This window comes from Coenobita brevimanus, chromosome 62 (genome assembly GCF_032717465.1).
Source record: "Coenobita brevimanus isolate Jiangsu-jjx chromosome 62, ASM3271746v2, whole genome shotgun sequence".
Classification (NCBI taxonomy): Eukaryota; Metazoa; Arthropoda; class Malacostraca; order Decapoda; family Coenobitidae; genus Coenobita; species Coenobita brevimanus.
In genome coordinates this window covers 4,105,593-4,127,258 of record NC_137015.1, presented here as the reverse complement: position 1 = coordinate 4,127,258, position 21,666 = coordinate 4,105,593, and the positions used below count along the sequence as shown (strand labels likewise).

At 40.2% G+C, this 21,666-nt stretch overlaps 1 protein-coding gene and 1 non-coding gene across 2 annotated transcripts; one reads left to right on the top strand and one right to left on the bottom strand.

The window, feature by feature from the left end:
* Positions 1-6,577: 6,577 nt before the first annotated feature.
* On the bottom strand, positions 6,578-6,696 carry LOC145404150 (5S ribosomal RNA). Its single transcript, XR_013898119.1, has one exon. It is a non-coding gene; the product is annotated as a 5S ribosomal RNA (ribosomal RNA).
* Positions 6,697-7,465: 769 nt separating this feature from the next.
* On the top strand, positions 7,466-16,390 carry LOC145403939 (uncharacterized). The gene is made up of 5 exons (XM_080275541.1): positions 7,466-7,658; positions 8,169-8,284; positions 11,464-11,591; positions 12,502-12,578; positions 16,269-16,390. The coding sequence occupies exons 1-5, from the start codon at positions 7,466-7,468 to the stop codon at positions 16,388-16,390; spliced, it is 636 nt and encodes a 211-aa protein (XP_080131667.1).
* The last annotated feature ends 5,276 nt before the right edge of the window (positions 16,391-21,666 follow it).

Genomic DNA, 21,666 nt, shown 5'->3' with positions numbered 1-21,666 from the left:
GTTTTTCCCCAGTTTCCTTCCATCAAACGTTGCCCTCTTGTAGGTGTTAACTCCTATCCAGTCACATATTTTTTCTGTTTTAATCATGCTAATACCAGACATTTTTATTAAGCTGCAGAAGGACCAAGCAATAGTTGTGAAATAGTTAATTTAGAATAGGCCACATCTGACCCCTCTAGTTTGAAAAATCTTTTCTATGCTGATTATAACCTTCTAGTGATGGCAGGAATAAAGTAATTGTGAATTTGAACTGTGTGGTTGCCAGGAGAGATTATGTACTAATGTAGTGGGAGAGAAGAGGGTTCTCAGATGCAGAATCAAAATCCTTAGGCATTAATGATACCAGTAATATAATTGTTGAGTGTTTCACAGTCCCAGGAAAGGTCTGTTGTATCACTGGTGTGTCCTGACCCATTCTTAGAGGTTTCCCCCAGCTCAATAAAATTACAGTTCTTGGCCAGTTCCTCTTTGTGCTTCACTCACTAAAAAGATCAGACCAGACCAGTTGCAGCTCAAGTGTTGAATTCTGAGAGATTTTTTTCTGGATTCCAGCACTGTACAGGGAGTCCTCATTAACCCTTCGTATGCCATGTGGGGTCAGACTGACCCCAACGCATTTTTTAAATGATACCATTTAGCCACTTATTTTAGGGATCTGGCGAACCATGACTGTTTGTCTTTGGTCATTTGAATGGAAAAACTTGTATAGTTCAGGAGTTAGGAGGGCGCTAACTTCATTGGAGGTCATTCGGTACCTCACCTAGCATTCAGTGTAACTTTTTTTTTTTTTTTAACCTGCGCCATCCCGGCGACGTGAATTAATGCGGCAACATTGCAAGGTCCCTAATTTGCACAATTTTCAATTTTCGTGAGTGATTTCGCGAGTGATTTTTGGCACGTATATACAGGACACCTTCCTCTATTCCTCTACAAGATGCCAAGCAGGAACAATGCCTTACACCGCATAACCTCTCCCCCCCCCCTGCACACTATTGTCTCGGAAATTCACCTGTTACCAGTGACCTGGCCAATAAAGACATTCAGCGGCAGAGTGATTCCCCAATCGATGACAATGTGGAGGACAATGTTTACATAGCATTAGAGGAAGAAATGATGATTAGGTAATGTGGGAAAAAAAAGGTCATGAATGGTGATGAGTTAGTGAGTGAAACAATGCTTATAATGCCTATATTACTGTTTGAAAACCAATATACTCTTGTACTGCATATAAATTCGTACCAAGTAAATAAATAAATACTGTTTATGAATGGATAAAATAGTTACCCTCCCATAGAATCGTTTTCTTTGGTGCCAGCCTGTTAGAAAACCCAGTCAGGTAAGGAAGGACTTGTACCTAAATCGGGTATTTTAAACCTCAGGTGAGCGATTTCTCTATGAATTTTCGATGTTTCTCACCAAAAGCGGATGTTTGAGCAAAAAAAAAAAAAAAAAGTCCAAAAACGTTGGGATGGGGCGGGTTAATGACCATGTCACTGAGTGTTTAGATGTCCTATAGCCAGCAGGGGATAATTGTAGAAGGTCCTTCCATTTCTGATGCTGATAATGACACCTGCGGTGATTTATCTGATGTTAAAATCATTCAGGGACTTTCTGTTGGTCTTCTTTATATTTATTTTTACTTGATTTGTATATCATTCAGGGGTTTTCTTTATATAAATGTCAATCTTGTTTATGATCTAAACATAGATTCAACCAAATTTTGTCATTTTATTTCCATGATATTGCTTTTTTTTTGTTTTTCTATGGTGTTATAACTGATAATACAGTAAACCCTTCATAAGTCGAACTATATGGGGCTCAAGGGTTTGACTTAACAAATTTTATGAGTAACCGGAAATAATTGCAAAAATAAATAAATAAATAAATAACACTAAAATTAATACTAAACTAAAGAATCCATCCATCCATCCATCATCTAATCCTACGTTGCCCCATGAGGAGCGTAGGAGCCTGGGGCTAGGAAAGTTGGTCCCGGCATTTAAGATGAGAGTGACCAGCTTCACTCATCCCTGAGTGGCATTACATGAGCAATAAACCCCAACCACCCCTTGGATATAAACCTTCACCGGCTCAATCCGATTGGAGCGCCTTAATTACCCACTAAACCACCAGGAGTCAAAATTTGGTTATATGGTTACCACCCAATGTAGTAAATGGTTTCCTGGTGTACAGGAAACCATTTGGCTTGTCACTCAGTGTAGAGTCACCTACAGGCAGAAGGAAGAGGAAAGAATGAAGGAAAGAAAGACACAAGAGGGAGTGTCAAGTCACCCGCAGGCAGAAGAAAGAGGAAAGAAAAACAGAAGAGGATGGATAGAAAGAAGGATGGTGGAGAGAAAAGGGCAGACACCCAAGAGCAGCACTACAAAAAGTGAGTGGATATTGAGCACCCCCACCTACCACCCCGAAAGAATCATAAAGCAATAAAATAAACAATAAAAACAATTCAGTGCATGTCATAGGCTAGGTCAGTGGTTTCCAACCTGTGGGGCGCGCTTCCCTAGGGGGGCACAAAGGGCTGCCTGGGGGGGCACGAAGGCTTGATAAAAAGGGTAATTATATTTGAAAACTATGAATTATGATGGAATTCAGTAATTTTTAAATATGGAGATAATATTTCAGATATGAATAAGAAATCTAGTTATCTGAATATGTAATCAATTTCAGAGATTAACAATCTATGATATTTATTGACATATGCCAACTATGCCAGTAAAATACAGTATTTGAGGAAGGGGGGTGCAGGGAACGTGTCATTCAGTGAGGGAGGGCGAGAATTAGAAAAAGTTGGAAACCACTGGGCTAGGCTAAGATAGGAGGTTGCATAGGTGGAGAGGTGCAACAGTCACTTAATTACAGTACGGTACTTCACTTTACAATCAGTAAAAAAAAAAAGGTAACACTTGGAATATAATAGACTTTTTTTTTTTTTTTTTTTTTTTTTTTTATGCGAGGAAGAAGGAACCAAAGGCCATGAGCCCGCAGTAACAGTTCCCTCCAAGAGAAAAACAAAATACAATAGAGAGCCAAATTCAAGATCCGATCATTTTGAGATGCCTGGACACACTACGTTTGAAAGACTGGAGATCATAGGCAGGAGGAAATACAGACAGAGGGAGACAGTTCCAGAGCTGACCTGTTGCATAAATGAAAGACTGGGAGTAACGGTTAACTCTTGCATTAGAGAGTTGGACAGAAAAGGGATGAGAGTTTGCTGCCAGACGGGTGCTACGCGCCCGTCGTAGAGGTGGAGGAATGCAAGCAGACAGTTCAGAGGAGCAGTGACCATTAAAGTAGCGATAGAAAAGAGATAAAGATGCAACAGTGCGGCGAAGAGACAGAGGTTGAAGGGAGTCAGTAAGAGGAGGAGAGTTAATGAGACGAAAAGCCTTTGACTCCACCCTATTGAGAAGAGCTGTATGTGGGGAGCCTCCCCACACATGAGAGTTGTACTCCACACAGGGGCGGATCAAACCCCTGTATAGAGTCAACAATTGTGCAGGGGTAAAGAAAGAGCGGAGTCGGCTTAGCACACCCAATCTCTTGGAAGCAGATTTTACAAGAGATGTAATATGATCTTTCCAAGATAAGTCCCGAGTAAATGAAACCCCAAGCATGTTCAAGGATGATGCAGGATTAATCTGAATATTATTAAACATTAGTGGGTATACCTGTGGAAGATTTTGTCGGGTTGATAGGTGTAAGAACTGAGTCTTAGATGCATTAAAGACAACCATATTATTTTTACCCCAGTCAGAGATATGAGCCAAGTCAGACATTAGGTGTGCCATAGCCTCATCCCTTGTTTCTTGAAGTAACTGTTGAGATGGGCGTTGCGGGAACCGAATGGAAAGATGAAGGTTGGAGTCATCAGCGTATGAGTGGATAGGGTTAGATGTACAGCTTAGAAGATCATTGATGAATAAAAGGAAGAGAGTTGGTGATAGGACAGAGCCCTGAGGAACACCACTGTTGATAGATCTAGGAGAAGAACGATGGCCGTCTACGACAGCGGCTATAGAACGACCAGAAAGGAAGCTAGCGACTAAAATGTAACACTTGGAATATCAATCTATCTATCTATCTGTCTATTGCCAGACGCCTTAATCCACTATACGGGGTGGCCACAAACAAATCGCCTCCACGTCACCCTGTCCCCCCCCCCATTTCACTGCCCTGCTCCCAATTCACACTTCCCTCCCTCATGTACCTCTCCACTCCATCCCTCCATCTCATCCTTGGTCTTACCCTCCCTCTCTCCCCTTCCACCTCACTCATACACTCTCTTCATCCGTCTCTCACTCTCCAACCTCTCCACATGGCCAAACCACCTCAGTGTGTTTCTCCTAATGCATCCTATCACATCCGCATCCACACCACAACGCTCCTTCACATTCTCTATTGTCAGTGTCTCTCCATGTTACTCCACATGCTCCTCTCAAATAACTCATTTCCATTGCTTTCACTCTTGACTTGTGTCCCTCCAACAACATCCAAGCTTCACCTCCATACGTCAGAGTTGGTATCACAATACTGTCATGTAACAACTTTTTCACTCCCATGCTCACTTTCCTGCTTCTTATCACTGCCTTCAAGGAACCAGCAACCTTTCTTCCTTGTTGTATCCTTTCAAGCACTTCACCCTCCAAACTTCCATCCTTACTCATCACACCACCCAATTACTGTACATAAATATACTCACATTTTCCATTTCCTCATCATCCAACCTCACTGTACATTCACTGACTTCACCTCTCTCGAAGACCGTAACTTTACTCTTCCCTACATTCACCTTTAAATTCCGTTTCTTACACACTCTCCCAAACTCATCCACCAAGCCTTGCAGCTCCCCTTCAGCTTCATTTAACAACACAGTATCATCTGTAAACAACAGCACAGGGAGTTTCCAAACACTGCCCTCTCTCATTAGGGCCACTTCAACATCCACTGCTCTTTTATAACCCCATCCATATACAAATTGAACAGCCATGGAGACATGACACATCCCTGTTTCAGTCCAACCTTCAAACAGAAAAACTTACTCATTTCACTATCCACACGCACTGCAGCCTTAGCACCCTCATACATACCCTTCACAGCATTCAACAACTTCCCATCTACTCCATATATTCTTAATACTTTCCACAATCCTTGTCTATCCACCCTGTCATATGCTTTCGCCAAATCCATGAAGGCCGCATACAACTTCTTTCCCTTCTCTGGATACTTTTCCACTAAAGATCTAAGAATGAATGTCTGATCTACACAACATCTTCCCTTCCTAAAGCCTCCCTGTTCTTCTCCAACTAATTCCTCTGTTATTTCCCTAACTCTGTCAATAAGTATCCCACCGTATACTTTTCCAATTACACTAAGAAGACAAATGCCCCTATGATTACCACACACTTCTTTTTCCCCTTTCCTGTTGTACAAGGGAATAATTATACCTGACTTTCAATCATTCGAGACTTTGCCTTCCTCCCAGGCCAATCTGCACATCTTCCACATCCATTCTGCTACTATCTCTTCCCCATGCTTCAGCATTTCACCACACACTCCATCATTACCTGGGGCTTTCCCCATTTTGACTTTCTTCATTGCTTCCACAATTTCCATCCTACTGATTTCTTCCTGTCTTCTCACCTCCCTTCTTCTCCCAGCCATTCCCCGGCCACCTATACTCGCATTACTTTCATTCTCTTTGTTCAGCAATTCATTAAAGTGTTCTCTCCATCTGCTTACTTTTTCTCCCTTCTCAATTAGTAATCTACCATTTTTATCTTTCACTCCCCTACTAACTTCATTGCCACCCAGTCTTATTGGAATATAATAAACTAAAATGTAACTCTTGGAATATAATAAACTAAAATGTAGCACTTGGAATATAAGAAACTAAAATGTTTATAACCCTTTGAATGAACACTGTCACACCATGGTCAGAGTTCAACTTACCAGAAATTCCATCTTCTGCAGGGTTGGCTTATTGAGGTTTTATTGTATTGTACATTTATTTTATTATGTTAAGAGCATGCTGAATGAATAAGAATCATGTAACCTAAAAATATATACTACATTATTCATTACATGTGCAAGCTTCCAAAAATTTTGAAGAAATTCATAAAAATTTTACTTTCATTAAAATACACACACACACACACACACACACACACACACACACACACACACACACACACACACACACACACACACACACAGAAAGGACACATGGTGGATTGGCTACACATGCCGTGTCCAGAGCAACATATGTTCAAAATTTAACTTTTGTAACTTTGTGCATATGTTAGAAATACAAAAATTAAGTTGGAGTCATTCAAAACCCCACATGGCATTCCTAGTTACGTTTTTTCACCTGGCACACTAAGGGTTAAAAGTCAAGAATATACGGTATTCCAGAATATCTGTGTTTCATTTTCATTCATTCATTGCCAGATGCCATGTATCCCAAACGGGGTGGCCAAAGGCTTAGAGTTCATTGTTTTACAGGGAGGGGCACTGATCCTCCACCAACCCCACTTGACACGCAGGGAGAACGTTATGCCAACAGCATCTGGTGTTCCCAGGCGGTCACCCATCCAAGTACTAACCAGACCCAACGTTGCTTAACTTCGCTGATCGGACGGGAAGCGGTGTACTCAACGCGGTATGGCCGTTGGCCAATATCTGTGTTATCAATACTAATGGCATTGTAAATTTGAGAGAAGTGGCAGATTAGTTATATAACTATGGCATCAGTGGAACTTCAAGAGAGTTTTTATATAATTTACCATGGACCTGACATCAGAAAGGTGACATGACAAGGACATACTGCACTGTATATTGTTACGGTAGATATTGAGAATGGATTGTCAGAGTGGAGTTTCTACATATAACATAGTTTATCATGATTCATTTTTTTATTACCCTTATTCATCATCATCATCATCATCTAATCCTGTGTTGCCCCATGAGAAGTGCAGTAGCCTGGGGTTAGGCAAGTTTATCCTGACATTTAAGATGAGGGTGACCAGCCTCACTTATCCTTGAGTAGCATGACGTGAGCAATAAACCCCATCCACCCTTTGGATATAAACCTGCATAGGCTTAGTCCAGCTGGAGCACCTTAATTACACACTAAACTACCAGCCGCTAAAATTTGGTTACTAGTATATGGTTACCACCCAGCATAGCAAATGGTTTCCTGGTGTACAGGAAACCACTTGGCTTGTCATTCAGTGTAGAGTCACCCACAGCCAGAAGAGGAAAGAAAGAAGGAAAGAAAGACAGAAGAGGAAGGAAGGAAAGAAGGAAGGAACAGTAACCTGAGAGCAGCACCACATTGAGTATTAACATTTTACAGTCATTAGGCTTGATGGTCACTAAGTTATACAGCTGTTATTTGTTAGCATTTTATTTTTCGGTACAGAAATACGGGAAGATTTCCAGAATGCAAGGCATAGATGGGGAAAGCGGCATCGAGCAGGATTTTCGAGGGCTGGAACAAATGACGCTGCAACTTATCTCCCAAGCTGAAACCAAAAATACTGACACCTTAGTGCTGGAGGCTGCCCAAAACAACTTCATTAACACAATGGCCACTGCTGAACACACATACTTGGCCCTTAAGGACAGTATCAGAGGTCAGTCTTGGGGTTAATTTTTGGTGATAATTTGTGCATTTCTCCTTCAAATTTGATTTTACCTTTTCCTCCATTTTCTTTACTTTCATTCCTCCCATTCCCCCAAAAGTTTTCATTGCCTTCTAATTGTTTACATTCTTCATCTTTAATGCTTTGATTGCCACAAGCAACTGTAGTCAGCAGTAGAAAACTTTGCTGTGATTAGCCACAGTAAAGGGGATTTTTTTTTCTTCTTCAAATTTATTCAGTTTCTGAATCAGATATGCCTTCTGTATTACACAGTACCTGTATTTGAATTTTTTTAGGATGCATTTGAACATACCATAATTGCAACACATCTGATATATATATATATTTTTTTTAAGCTTCATTTTTGCACAATGTGTTGCTGTATTACTGTCATGCAGCAAGCCTACAGTACTATATGTCATAGAACTGGACACATCTGTACAGTACTGTAATGTTCAGTTGATGTTGTTTGCTAAAAAGGCACTGTTACCATAATTCCAGAATTGCTGCATCAACAAGAATCTGTTCAGAGCAGCTTAGATGACTTACGCTCAGAAACACTTGGACCTCAAGCCACAGCACTTTTGTCACAGATTGCTGAAGCAGAGGAAAACAAGGTCAGAGTTTAATTTAGTCCCTCGCAGCCCACCAAGCCTTAGCTCTTCTTCCACAAGCTCAAAACTAATTCAGTTATTCTCCCTGGCTTAGGTTGCTTCCTAGTACTTCATTGTTATAATTTTATTTTGAATATTGTTTGGTTTTACTCTCTCTTATGTTTTTAGCATCTTTGTGTCAGCATACACTGCATGAATAGTGTACATAAAAATACAAGTTTACTGGATCCAGAAATAAATTGGAAAGGGAGAGATACTGGGGAGCCTCCATAACCCTTTCAATTTGATGACATATTTTTCTGTTTGTTGCTTCCTCTAGCTGATTTTATTGAGATTTGAGGAGACTTCATATAGTGAAGGAATAAGTGAAAGCTGTTTTAGCCCTTTCACTTTGAGTGTTTTTTTTTTGGCTGTATGTCCCATGCAGTGGGGTTTTGAGATATATAAAGATAATTGTTTTGGTAAAATATTCCACACCAAAAAGTAGACCATAATTTCCTGAGTAAAATGATGTATAAAATAATGTAAAAAATAAAAAATAAAATAAATAATAACTAATAATAATAATAATTCCCTGTGTGGTGAGCTGTCAAAACCTGTGGTGTTGGTGCTCCTCCACTGCCAGACGTATGCCATTCAGTATAATGATAAACTCAAAGCCCCTTTTTTTTTTTTTTTTTTTTTTTTTTTTTTTTTTTTTTAAACACTTTCATTTTCACTCTCACTTTCATCTGACAACATAATCTGAGTCATCAGACATTGTGTCTATCAGATTCAAGTAAGCTGCCATAGCAGCAAAACATCTCATACCGTATGCCTCCACATACTGTATATACTTGACATATGTGACAAAAATAATAGACAATAAAATAGTCCTCCTACAATGGCAACTCCTTAGTCTTGCCATCTCCTGTTACTAAACCACTATTGGGCCCTCAGCACTGCTGCACAAATATAAAAAGTCCAAAACGCGTATACGTGCCACCTGATGGCTACAGACATTTCCTTAGTGGCACATTGACGTGCCATCCGATGTGAAAGGGTTAAACTCTGGCAGTGTGAAAATCAGTCTTAAGGTGAGTACAGTGCAGTCCCCAAATCTGAATTCCAGACTTCCAAAGATACTAGTTTTCCAACAGAATTTTTAAAGAGTCAGTTTACTGAAGTTTATTATTATTATTATTATTATTATTATTTTTATTTATTTTTTTTTTTATTTTTTTTTTTTTAAGAATATATTTATCACCAAAATACTCCCAGTTTAGTTTATAAGGTTGTTGTTATATTAAGTGCCACAGTAGTTTGGTCACCAAACCCTGCTCAAGCTGGATGTACTTGAACCACAAATTTTTTAAGTTTTTGTTCCAGAGTTCTCTTCTTGTGGACAAAAAATTATCACTGTTTATTGCTAAGTTTTCACACTTGAACCAGCAAAATGATGACTGTTGGTTAGTAAATTTGAGCTTGGATACCATGAATAATAAAGGGAATGCCCATTAGATGGACGTCCATACATATAACTGATAGTAATGATACTTCTAGTTTTCCAAAACATTCAGGTTTCCAATAGCCTCTTCATCCCAGCCATTTTGGAATAGAGGAACTGCACTTTTAATCATCTGAACAGAGCATGAATAAAATGTAATAATACTTTGCCAGATTCAAGGTGTTAACTGACAATTATGATCTCTCATCAGCTTATTGTTACAGTGTACACTGTCAATTCATTTTTTCATTCATCGCCAGACGCCATGTATCCCACACGGGATGGCCAAGGGCTTAGAGTTAATTGTTTTACAGGGAGGGGCACTAATCCTCCACCAACCCCACTTGACACGTAGGGATGCCAACAGCATCTGGTGTTCCCAGGCGGTCACCCATCCAAGTACTAACCAGACCCAACGTTGCTTAATAATCTTACATATTATGTCAGAGCAACAGTGTAGAGTATGGTGGTGTTAAAAGCTTTTACTGTATACTCCCTACTGCAGTTCAGAACTACATTTGCCTAAATCTCATTTCCTTACCCTAACTAACATTGTTTTTACTAAATATTCTTCTGTCATATAATTTTTTTTTTTTTTTTTTTTTTTTTTTTTTTTTTTGACATGACATCTTGTGATATAAAAATAATGATAAAATTCAGTAGAATATTTTTTCTAGATATATACTGGGTATATAAATAAAACAGTTTTGACTAGCCCCACTGTATGGTATATAAATAAAACAGTTTTGACTGTCTGATGGAGCCAGGATTCCATGGGTATAAATGATGAGTGAATGGAAGTGTGGCCTATTGAATTGGGCAAACTTAGGCTGTCTGGACATTGCTACTCCTCACCCTGTCCTAGGGAGGGAAAGGAGGTCCAGATGATGATGATGGTAGTTTTGAAAATTCCATGTGTTTTTTACAGTTTGCATTTTTCTCACAGTGCCTCACTGAAGAACTCCAGAGTGCAGAAATTATTGTTATTATGTGTGAATCTTGCCATGGCCCCCAGTTTCAAACCCATGTGCCCTGGCTGTCTTCCCATGTGTAATAGATGGTGCCACACATCCTCATTTGTACCATTTGGGTGCTTGTCTTTACAGAAACGTGCTGGAAGTCACTCATTTAGGAGAAGTGTGTTTCTATGAGGTGTTGATGGCATGTGGAAGATCCCTTCACTCTGATGACTTTTTATATTATTATTCTTGCTCCACCAAATAACTTTAATCATCATAAGAGAGACTTTTGAAACTGGACAAGTCATTAATCCCTCCACTACAAGGTGCCTCCCCTAAATTGAATAAAATTGCTCAGTAGTAAGAAGTGTACTATATGGTCTAGTACGTAATACATCACTGGATTACAGGACTGAAGACTTAACAAAAGTCACAGCTTCAGACTCTCCTCTACCCCAGCCAGAGGTTGATCTCATGACCTTTCAGTCATTCCATTGCAGACTGATGTAATTGCATATGCTAGATAATAACTGTGAATATTTATCAGTGCAGTTCAGTGAATCCTTACCATGCGTCAAGGATATGTTTTAAAATAATACAGTTCATATTATTTCTGTAGTTGGGACTGTAAATCAGGGTACTGTAGTTGGAAAAGTCAGATTAATAGGTACGGTAATTCAATAGCAAAATAAATAAATGAAAATAATGAGGCATAACTACGTACTTTGTTGTTACAGGCTGAAGTGGAGAAGGAGATTGACTCCCTTGCCTCCAGCATCACTTTTAAAGAGAGACAAGACACCCTGTTGGAGAAAAAATCCAATTCATCAACCAAAAAGTCTTTGGCAGACTTTCCAGACTTCATGTGAGATTTTCAGTGCATTTTTGGGTGAATTACTTAGACAGCAGTGTATAGCAGTGACTGAACACTTATGTCTGTTATTGTATAAATACCTGCAGAGTGGTAATACAGTCTTAGCTTTATTCATGTAACTGAGAGATAATGTTATTTACCTCAAGAATATAAACCGTTTGCCTCGTAATGGGTGAATAAATGACATAGTGGTATTAGAGGTAGGTTGCAAAATAATACTGATTTTTAGTGTGCAGTATGCAGTGGGGAGTATACAGAAGGAGAAAGGTGGGAAAGGATTCATCTTGGTGGATAGTGTGTGGAGATTTGCTATTTGGGGGACATGATGTATATATGCTGGAGGTGGGGCTGGAGCTAGCTTGGTAAAAAGGGTAAGGAGTGGTTGGAAAAAGTGTTGGGAGATGTTGCCTGTCCTGACTTTGAGATGATCCTTGAAGGCAGTGCATGTTAGGAGTGTAATTCTAAATGATAGTAAGATTTAGGCAGTAAAGGAGGAGGATATTTGTAGGCTCAAACATAGAGTTGAGAGTGGCTGGATGGGTGTGTGTTATGTTCTTGAATGACAGGTCTGGGGGAGGTTAAGACTGCAAATGAATAAGTATAGAGGAATGATGGGACAATGTATTAATGATGTGATGAGATGGAGTAGATTGATATGGCTTGGGCATGTGGTAACATGACGCACATGTGTGTGGGTAGTTATGCCCGTGAAGTGGAGTCAGGATTCCATGGGCTTGCATGGTGATTGAATGTGTGGGGGGTCAGTTTCATTGAGCTTGCAGTTGCTTAGATCTTCTGTTGTCTCGTTTTCCTTTTTCCCAGCTACCTCACCCCCTCTGTGGGTGGGAAAAAATAGGACAGGATGATGATGATGACTTGCATTTATCTCTGATTGATGCAGGACTGGTCTTGGAACACTGTCCAGAGTGAGTAACCTGAAGTGGGACTACAGCGCTCCACAGGACACCATCGAGGGCTGTATCCTTTTACTGTTAAATGATGACAAGGGAGCATGAGTTGCTGATTGTCTATCATCCATTCCTTTATTGTTCCATCAGGAGTGAAGGAGTCCAGGGCTTGAGTTACTCCCCTGTGTTGAAATGTAAGTTTTATCATTCCTCATTTGCTTGTATCTCTGTTGCCCTGTCAAGATCATAGAGAGCCAGGTCTAGGCTATTCAGTCCAGATACATAAAGCAAGTGACTAGTCATTAGTCCATAAGTGACATTGTATTAGCAGTAAACCAGCTACAGCTACATTTGGATGGAGTAGCTCAACCCACTAGACTGTCAGGCATCCTTTACCATTTGTAAGCAAGAAATTCCCCAGTGGTCTAATGTTGCAATGTATTAGTCAGGGTGAAGGTCATGGGCAGTATTTAGAAAAGACCTTAACCAGTTTTTGCTCTAATCAAGCCTTCAAAAATGAATTACCAGAGTCATTTTGTATGGTCGTAAAATTTTACCATTGGTCACTGGTTTATTTGTGAAGTATTTGTTAGATGTTTATGAATGAAGATGCAAGTACAAAAACACGTCATGGGGAACATATGAATATGACCCCTGGTGCTGCATTCTTCAGTTTTAATCCCAAAGGGGAAGGTGGAGGTTTTCAATAAAAAATGCTACCTGCCCTAAATATTCTGGGAGATTGCATCCAGGGCTTCAGCTCCTACACCTCATAAAGGGTAATATGAGACTCAGTGTTACCCACAGAAGAGAAAGAACATGACAACAGATTTTAGCATAAGTGCAGCTTAGTGAGAGGAATTGCAGACTGCTGGAGAAGGCTGGTAGTTTGAAACATCTGTGAACTGTATTGTATGAACATGGCAAAATGGATTGTGAGGTTAGAGAGATCACTTCAGGTGAGAAGAGTAATTGGAGAACTTGGCAGTACTTTTACTCTTAAAGGCAAGATGGTTGGTTTGAAATTGTGTACTGCCAATAGAACCTGGATAGTAAGTGACAGAGAACTTTCTAGTTTACAGGGTCTTGAAATGACCTTTTCCAAAACGGTTGCAGGTAAAAGCAGAATGGACACTGAAAGTCTGCCTGTCTCTGTATCTACTGTATAGCCAGACACCTTTGTCCAGGAAGGGCTGGACACAAACTAATTGCTTCCAAGTCACCCAGTCCTCTGCCATTTCATCCCTACATCTCATCCTCAGTCTCTCCCTCCACCTCACCTACACTCTCCTAGTTGCTCTCTCATTCTCCATTCTTTCCACATGGTCAAACTATCTGAAGTTACTTCTCATAATGCTCCCCATCTGTAAAAGAAATGTATTAGTCCTGTAGAATGGGAGAGGATATGGTGGGTGGGAGTCCAATCATTTGTTTACTCATAGTCATACTGTATTATCTTCAGTTGACTGCGGTGAGTGACATGTCAAATGGTTTCCTGTACTTGAGGAAACAATTGTTGGCTCGTAGCCATGCAACCAGTGATTGAATGCCAGGTGGCTTTAGTAGGTGTCACTCCAGTCAGGTGTGGCCTGTAAGAGGTAAGAGTCCAAGGGATAGTTGGGGTTTATTGCTGAAATAATGTCACTTCGGGAATGTGATTGGTTGTCCTTATCTTGAATGTACAGACTAACCTTAGCCCTGAGCCCTACACTCTTGGTATCAAGGGCAGTAGAGGATTGGATGATGGATAAATGGAGAAAGAGTGATAATTGAGTGATTGGAATTACTAAATGGTAAAATACATTGAGATGATCTTGACATTTTCAGAGAAGGCATGTAAACTTGAAGACAGGGAAAACTTCAAAAGTGATCCTATGGGAAATGTGGTATAAAAGAATACAGTGAAGCAATACAGGGAGTGTGAGAAGAAAGAAGAGTGGGAGGGGTTTTTGAGTACAATGAGGACTAAGTAGCCTGGAGCTGGTGATTGTGTGGCCTACTTCACTGGGATACTGATGGTTCTCCCACTGTTGTGCTTTCTTTGTTTCAGGATTCTGCCTCACTCCATCATTTATGTAAGGGTTGGGATTATGATGATGATAATGAACACCCATTGTGACATTACACATTCTTCTCACACCAACACATGCTAAACAAACCATTCTGACATTCATCTACTACACATGCTTTGCTCTCGTAAGAACTCTTTACAGCATCAAAGTTTTCCATCCGTACTTAAAACTTTCCATAGTTATGAGTGTGACAAATTCACATATATATTAAAGGCTTGAATGCCTAGGAGACATGGGGTTTTCATATTTGCCACTCAGCTACAATGACCTAGTGTGGGTTCAAATCCAGTTACACCAATTACCAGAAAAGGCCAGAATAGAATTTAAACCATCTCTCAATACTGTCAAGGTTCTTAAGTTTAGAGAACCAAAGTATCTTGCAGAACTGTTGAAACTTCCACCGGTGCACGCAGGTGTGACATTACAAAGTGCCTTGATGAGCCTAGTGGTGTTCATCAGTCATTTCTCTCTGATCACATTTTCTCATATTGCCCCTGGGTTATATAAATTGCCATTATCAGTGAGCCAATTGACTCTGTTGACTCTTACGGGACTGCTCAAAGCTTTATTCTTCAAGGAGCTATGATCTGGGAAGACTGAGTTGTGACGGATAACTAAAGGGTTCAAATTGCTGGTACTTCTGCTAAGCTTGTATATGAAGTTTTTTTTTTTTCCCCCATTGTGAAAGCACTCTGTTGAGTTCCAATGAATTCCTTATTGGAAGAAGTGGCACTTTGAAAAACAGTGACCAGTTATTGTTATTATTCATTCATTAATTCATCATCTAATCCTGTGTTGCCTCATGAGGAGTGTAGGAGCCCAGGGCTAGGCAAGTTGGTCCTGACATTAAAGATGATTGACCAGCCTCACTAATCCCTGAGTGGCATTATGTGAGGAATTAACCCCAGTCCCCAACCACCCCTTTGATGTAACCCTGCACAGGCTGAATCCAATTGGAGTGCCTTAATTACCCACTAAACCACCAGGCTCCATAATTTGGTTATATGGTTACTACCCAGCATAGTAAATGGTTTCCTGTTGTACAAGAAACCACTTGGCTAGTCACTCAGTGTAGAGTCACCCATAGACAGAAGGAAGAGGAAAGACTGAAGGAAAGAAAGACAGAAGAGGAAGGAAGGAAAGAAGAGAGGGAAGGACAGTCACCTGAGAGCAGTACAACACTGAGTGTGTGGATGGTGAGCACCCCCACCTGCCACAAATTATTATCATTTTGTTTTTCATGTGCAATTGTATGATTGCAACCAGGTAGCTTATAACATATATATAGTCACACACTCAAACTTAACTGTAGTTCATCTTTTGCAGCTTATTTTCTGTAGCTGAGGGGCAGAATACGATAATGCTATGGCTTAGCACCCTATCCATAGCACATCTTCTTGACTAGCATTATAGCATCATATTCTAGTGTTGATCTTGTTACAGCTCAGTATTCAGACTAAGATGGCTGTTTTATGCATAGTTAAGGTGAAGTGTAGTACAGTACTGCAACACTTTGACAGGCACTGCTCATAATAGATACCCCTTCCTAGTTCATACTTGACCAATATTGGTCAAATTCTAGCTATTGCTCCCTCAGAGGATAAGTTGGATCTCACACACAGACACATACGGTACAGATTTAGTTTTTCTACCAGTCAGTATAACTTTCCTTAACCAGTACTCCTCAGTTATCCTCCGACCTAACAAGAAGGATATTGCTCCATTCAAGTTCAACAAGAATTCACATTCTCAGTTTTTCATCTCCAATTTCCTGTGGGAGCAGATTGCAGCAGACAGTGACTTTTTATAAAGTAAGGGGCAAAATGTATACCTGAAAGATTAATGTACCGGTATGTTGTATTCATTCCTTCACATTATTAATTTGTAGATTTATCTCAAACATTCTATTAATTTTATAACTACAGGGGAGCCCCACGCTTTGCGCCTAAATGGTTCCATGAAAAGTACCATGAACCATGAAGCTGCTAAAGTTGAAGCACTGATCCTTTGGTAAATAGGCTAAATGGTTCCAGGTCCCATTCCAGTTCCCCCTGAAACTCATTTATGCAGTGTAAAATTTACTGATTACATCTGAAAAGAAACTAGTATTAATACAAAGTACACAATAGACATGGAAATTCACTTGGAAGGCTGGAGTGAGATTCTTACTTGGCAGTTCCAACTTCCTACCGTCCCCTCTTTCACCCCCAGGACCGCCTCCCAAACCTCCAGAGCAACAGGAATTCATAGCACAAGAGTAAAACCAGGAACGCAAGCCGCAAGGCACAGGAAAAAAGGCTTGGGGAGCAGGTAGAAACACACGATGCATGGAGCATAGCAGGTGTGTGGCAATGGCAGCAAATAAGTGACGATCGCTTCCTATGCATGCGGTCTGTTTACATTTTTCTCGCTGTGAATGGAGGGGTTTTCACACAAAACCTTGTTTGGGAATATTTGCAGGCCACTGCTTACCATGAAACCACGAATGATGATGCCACTAAGCGTGGGGCTTCACTGTACAATATATTATACATTGCTGCTCTTAGTGTTTTTAATGACTCGATGTATGTTCATTAGTTAAATAACTTTTAATAACCATGGTATTTAGTATCAATAATTCCTAAATGAAAATTTAAAAGGCACTGACCCATTATGTACGCTAATGTTCATCATCATCCGGACCTCCTTCCCCACCCTAGGGCAGGGTGAGGATTAGCATTGTCCAGACAGCCTAAGTTTCCCCAATCCAATGGGTCGTTCTTCTATTCACCTATCATTCAAGCCCCTGGAATCCTGGCTCTATCCAAGAAACATTCACCACATTCTGTAGCTTTACCTAAACATATCCCAAAGAGTCAATCCGGACGCTGCCATGTTAAAAAGGGGCGCCAAATCCCTGAGCATGCACTTCTTCTCACAACATTCATCAAGCCAGCTGTCTCTTGTCAGTCTCCTAGTCTTACTGACTTCCATACCTCTCATCCTCACACACTCATCTGCCATATCCTTCCACCTTCTCCTTGGCCTACCTTGCCTCCTTCCTCCTTCAGACTTGCTTAGATGTACCTTTTTCACCACTCTATTAATAGTTATCCATTCTCTCCACATGACCATACTATCTCGATACACAGTCTTCGATTCTGGTGTCCACAGATTTCCTCACTGCACATCTTTCACGAACCACATTATTTCGTATCCTATCCACTCTCTGTATTCCACATATATTCCTCAGCAATCCCATCTCTGCTCTTACTCACGACTTTTCATTTTCATGCCACACCATAGTCTCACATCCTTATGGTAAAGTTGGCACTAACACTTCTTCATGTAACCCTCGTTCAGCTGCAACACTCAAGCCTCTGTTTCTTATCTAGGCCTTCATTGCACCATCTACTTTTCTTCCATGTATCACACTACTTTCCACTTGTTTTGCACAATTTCCTTTCTTTTCTATCACTGTACCCAGGTATTTGAACTCTCTCACCAATTCCAGCATCTCTCCATTCACTGTAACATCACACTGTGATTCACCTTCTCTGTCAGTAACCATCACTTTACTCTTTTCTACATTTATTTTCAAGGCACGATGCTCACAGACATTAGCAAAACTCTGCACTAGTCTACCAAGTTCTTGGGCAGTATTTGCAAGTAGTACTGCATCATCAGCATACAGAAAATTTGAGATACACCATCCAACACCATTCATTACCAACACCATCCCACTCTCCATTACTCATGTTTTTACTTCTCTCATCACCCCATCCATATATACAGTACTCTCGCATCCAAGACGGGTTTGTCCAAGACGGAGACCATAAATAATAATCCAATATTTTGCTGTAATACAGTTGCATACGTTCAGTACGGAACCATCGGTTCATAACAGCCCAAATCTGAGGAGCGGTCTCACCCGGTCCAACACAGTTCCCTTGCCCGGGAGTGACGTGCTTACGATGTTGTCCAATAAAATACAGTATTGGCATCAGGTCACGTTATGAGCAAGCGGGGCTTGCTTTTGCCTCCCCCTACAGAGCGTCGTGGACACACTGCGTATTGCATTCAGCGTTAGCTTTTAGGTTATTGCCTCTCCTTACGTAACCATGCCTAGGAAACCATCTGCTAACCCCTTGAAGCACAACCTCAGGCTACTAAGCTGGAGATAACAAGCTCAGAAACACACACTTTCAAGGTGAGGAAATTTGTTTTGGTGCCAGAATAGGTCTAGGTTGATGTTTTTACGGGGCACTTCAAAGATTTTGTGACAAAATTAATTTTTTCCATATGGTCTTGTGTTGGTCCAAGAAGTTTCTCGTCCTAGACGGGACCCTCAGGCGATAATATTAACATCCTGGACAGGAGGTTCTGTATATTGAACAACCATGGGGACATCACACAACCTTGTTGCACGCCCACACCGATCATGAACCATTCACGTAGGTGCCCATTTAGCCTTACAAATGCTTCATTACCATCATAAAAACTCTTGATGGCACCTAGCAGCTTACCATCTACACCATACATGCACAAAACCTTCCACAATCCTTCTCTGTCTACTTAGTTGAATGGATTTTCCAGATCCATGATTGCCATAAACACCTTATAGTCCTTCTCACAAGCCTTCTCCACTATTTGCCTTACTGTAGATATTTGATCCACACATCCTCTACCACTTCTAAAGCCACCCTGTTCATCACTCACTAGGACTTCTGATATCTCTCTTACTTTCTCAATTCTTCCGTATACCTTCCCTACCACACTCGATAAACTTATGTCATGATAATTCTTGCATTTACTTTGCACACCTTTATTTTTGTACAGGGGTACAATCACAGCCTTTTTCCATTCTGCTGGCACAGTTTCAACCATCCTTGCCTCTTTATATATCTCCAACAAGCACTTCATTCCACTCTCTCCACTAGACCTAATCATCTCTGCATACACCTCATCAGTCCCAGCTGCTTTCCCATTTTTCAGCCGCTTCACAGTGTTCTTCACCTGTGCAAGTGTCATGTTTCCTGACACTGCATTCCTTCTCTGCACACCCCTGGGGAGTGCAGTAGCTCAGTGGTAAGGTGTCGGGCTTGAGACTGTGAGGCTGAGTTCACATCCCGCCTGGGTGGCTGCCATGCTGAGAGAGGTAGCACTCTCCTGTCAGGGCTATATAATCTAATGAGGTCTAGCTCGGGGGATTATTCCTCTTCCTTAGCATACCCCCTAAACCAATCATGTTTACAGTCACTCTGCTGTCTCTATTCTCATCCATCAGGCTTTCAAAATACAGTATTCTTTCCATCTGGTCCATATTTCATCCCCATGGGTTAATACTCTAAACTAATGTTTTTTACCATTATTCAAGTGTGAACTACTGAAAATAGGTATGTCACTTGAGACATTTTCAACAGATTTTTGTCCAAGTTGTTTGTGTAACCTTAAAGCTTACATTTGGGGAAATCTTGGTGGATTTATTGAAACTGCATTTTCATGGAATTGGCCATTTACTCATTTTCACCATTCCCTGATGACCTTTGCACTTACATGCAAGGCGAGTGAAACTGATGACTACTGTAACCAGAAATATTGTTATGTAGTGTTGATATTTAAAGGACTGAATTGATGATGATTTAATAATTACAGCTCTGAAAGATTACAACAAACCTTTCATTACCTTGTAATACATCTAAAATATATCACAAGCTAAAAATATGAGCATTTATCAGGCAGCATGAATCATGCCTAATCAACCTCTTGGAGCCTTAAAGAACTTTTCACATTTCTTCTACTCCTTGAATTGTGTGTACATTACACCAAGCACAAGTCACCAAACCGTACACAAACTAAAAGTCAATAATATGCTATGCGCAATGTTATAAAATTATTTAAGAAAACTAAGACTTACAGTTAAAGGCATAGAATGATTGGTACTCTCAATATTGATATACTGTACTGACATTACTGCATGTACAGTGGGCAGTCTATATACACATAAACACGGCACCTCCAGTCAGTAAGGCTAATACATCAACATTTGGCCCTTGGCTTTAACAGGCTGGACAAATAATATTTTGTCAATTAAATTTCATCTACATCAGGTACATCAAAACAGCATGGTTAGTCAGTACAATACATTAAAAATTCCTTGTGCTGACTTTTGGTCAATTCATTTTTCTGACACCAAGGACCTTGTGTATGTGTATGTGTATGTGTGTGTGTGTGTATATATATATATATATATATATATATATATATACATATATATATATATATATATATATATATATATATATATATATATATATAAATGTACACACAAACACACACCATGAATCACATGGATAAGCATGGTGTACTGCACAGGGTTTTGAAAGTGCTGCACAATGTTAAATACGATGCACTGACATATCAATATTTTGGCAGTTCAGTCATTAGCTGCTATACATATAAATATATATATATATATATATATATAGATATAGATATAGATATATATATATCCATCATTTAATCCTACGTTGCCCCATGAGGAGCATAGGAGCCCGGGGCTATTGGATTAGATGACAAATGAATGAAAATGTGTGTATATATATGTATGTATGTATGTAAATACCAGTATATATATCCATCCTTCCATCCATCATCCAATCCTATGACGCCTCATGAGGAGTGTAGGAACCCGGGGCTAGGCAAGCTGGTACTGACATTTAAGATGACAGTGACCAGCCTCACTCATCCCTGGATGGTATTATGTGAGCAGTAAACTCTAACCACCCCTTGGATAACCTACATGAGCTCAATCCAGTTGGTGCACCTTAATTACCCACTAAACCATAAGGTGCCATAATTTGGTTATATGGTCACCACCCAGGGTAGTAAATGGTTTCCTGGTGTACAGGAAACAATTTGGCTTGTCACTCAGCGTAGAGTCACCCGCAGGCAGAAGGAAGAGGAAAGAAAGACAAAAGAGGGAGTATAAAGTCACCTATTGGCAGAAGAAAGAGGAATGAATAAAGGAAAGAAAGAGAGAGGAGAAAGGAAAGAAGAGAGGAAAGGGCAGACACCCAAAGCAGCACCACATCGAGTGAGTGGATG

Bases quoted from the DNA above. Each gene is read 5' to 3' on its own strand.
- LOC145403939 (XM_080275541.1), top strand. From the start codon at position 7,466: ATGCAAGGCATAGATGGGGAAAGCGGCATCGAGCAGGATTTTCGAGGG. The intron at 7,659-8,168 runs GTCAGTCTTGGG...CCATAATTCCAG, and splicing joins CCTTAAGGACAGTATCAGAG to AATTGCTGCATCAACAAGAA. The intron at 12,579-16,268 runs GTATCCTTTTAC...AGTACTCCTCAG, and splicing joins ACAGGACACCATCGAGGGCT to TTATCCTCCGACCTAACAAG.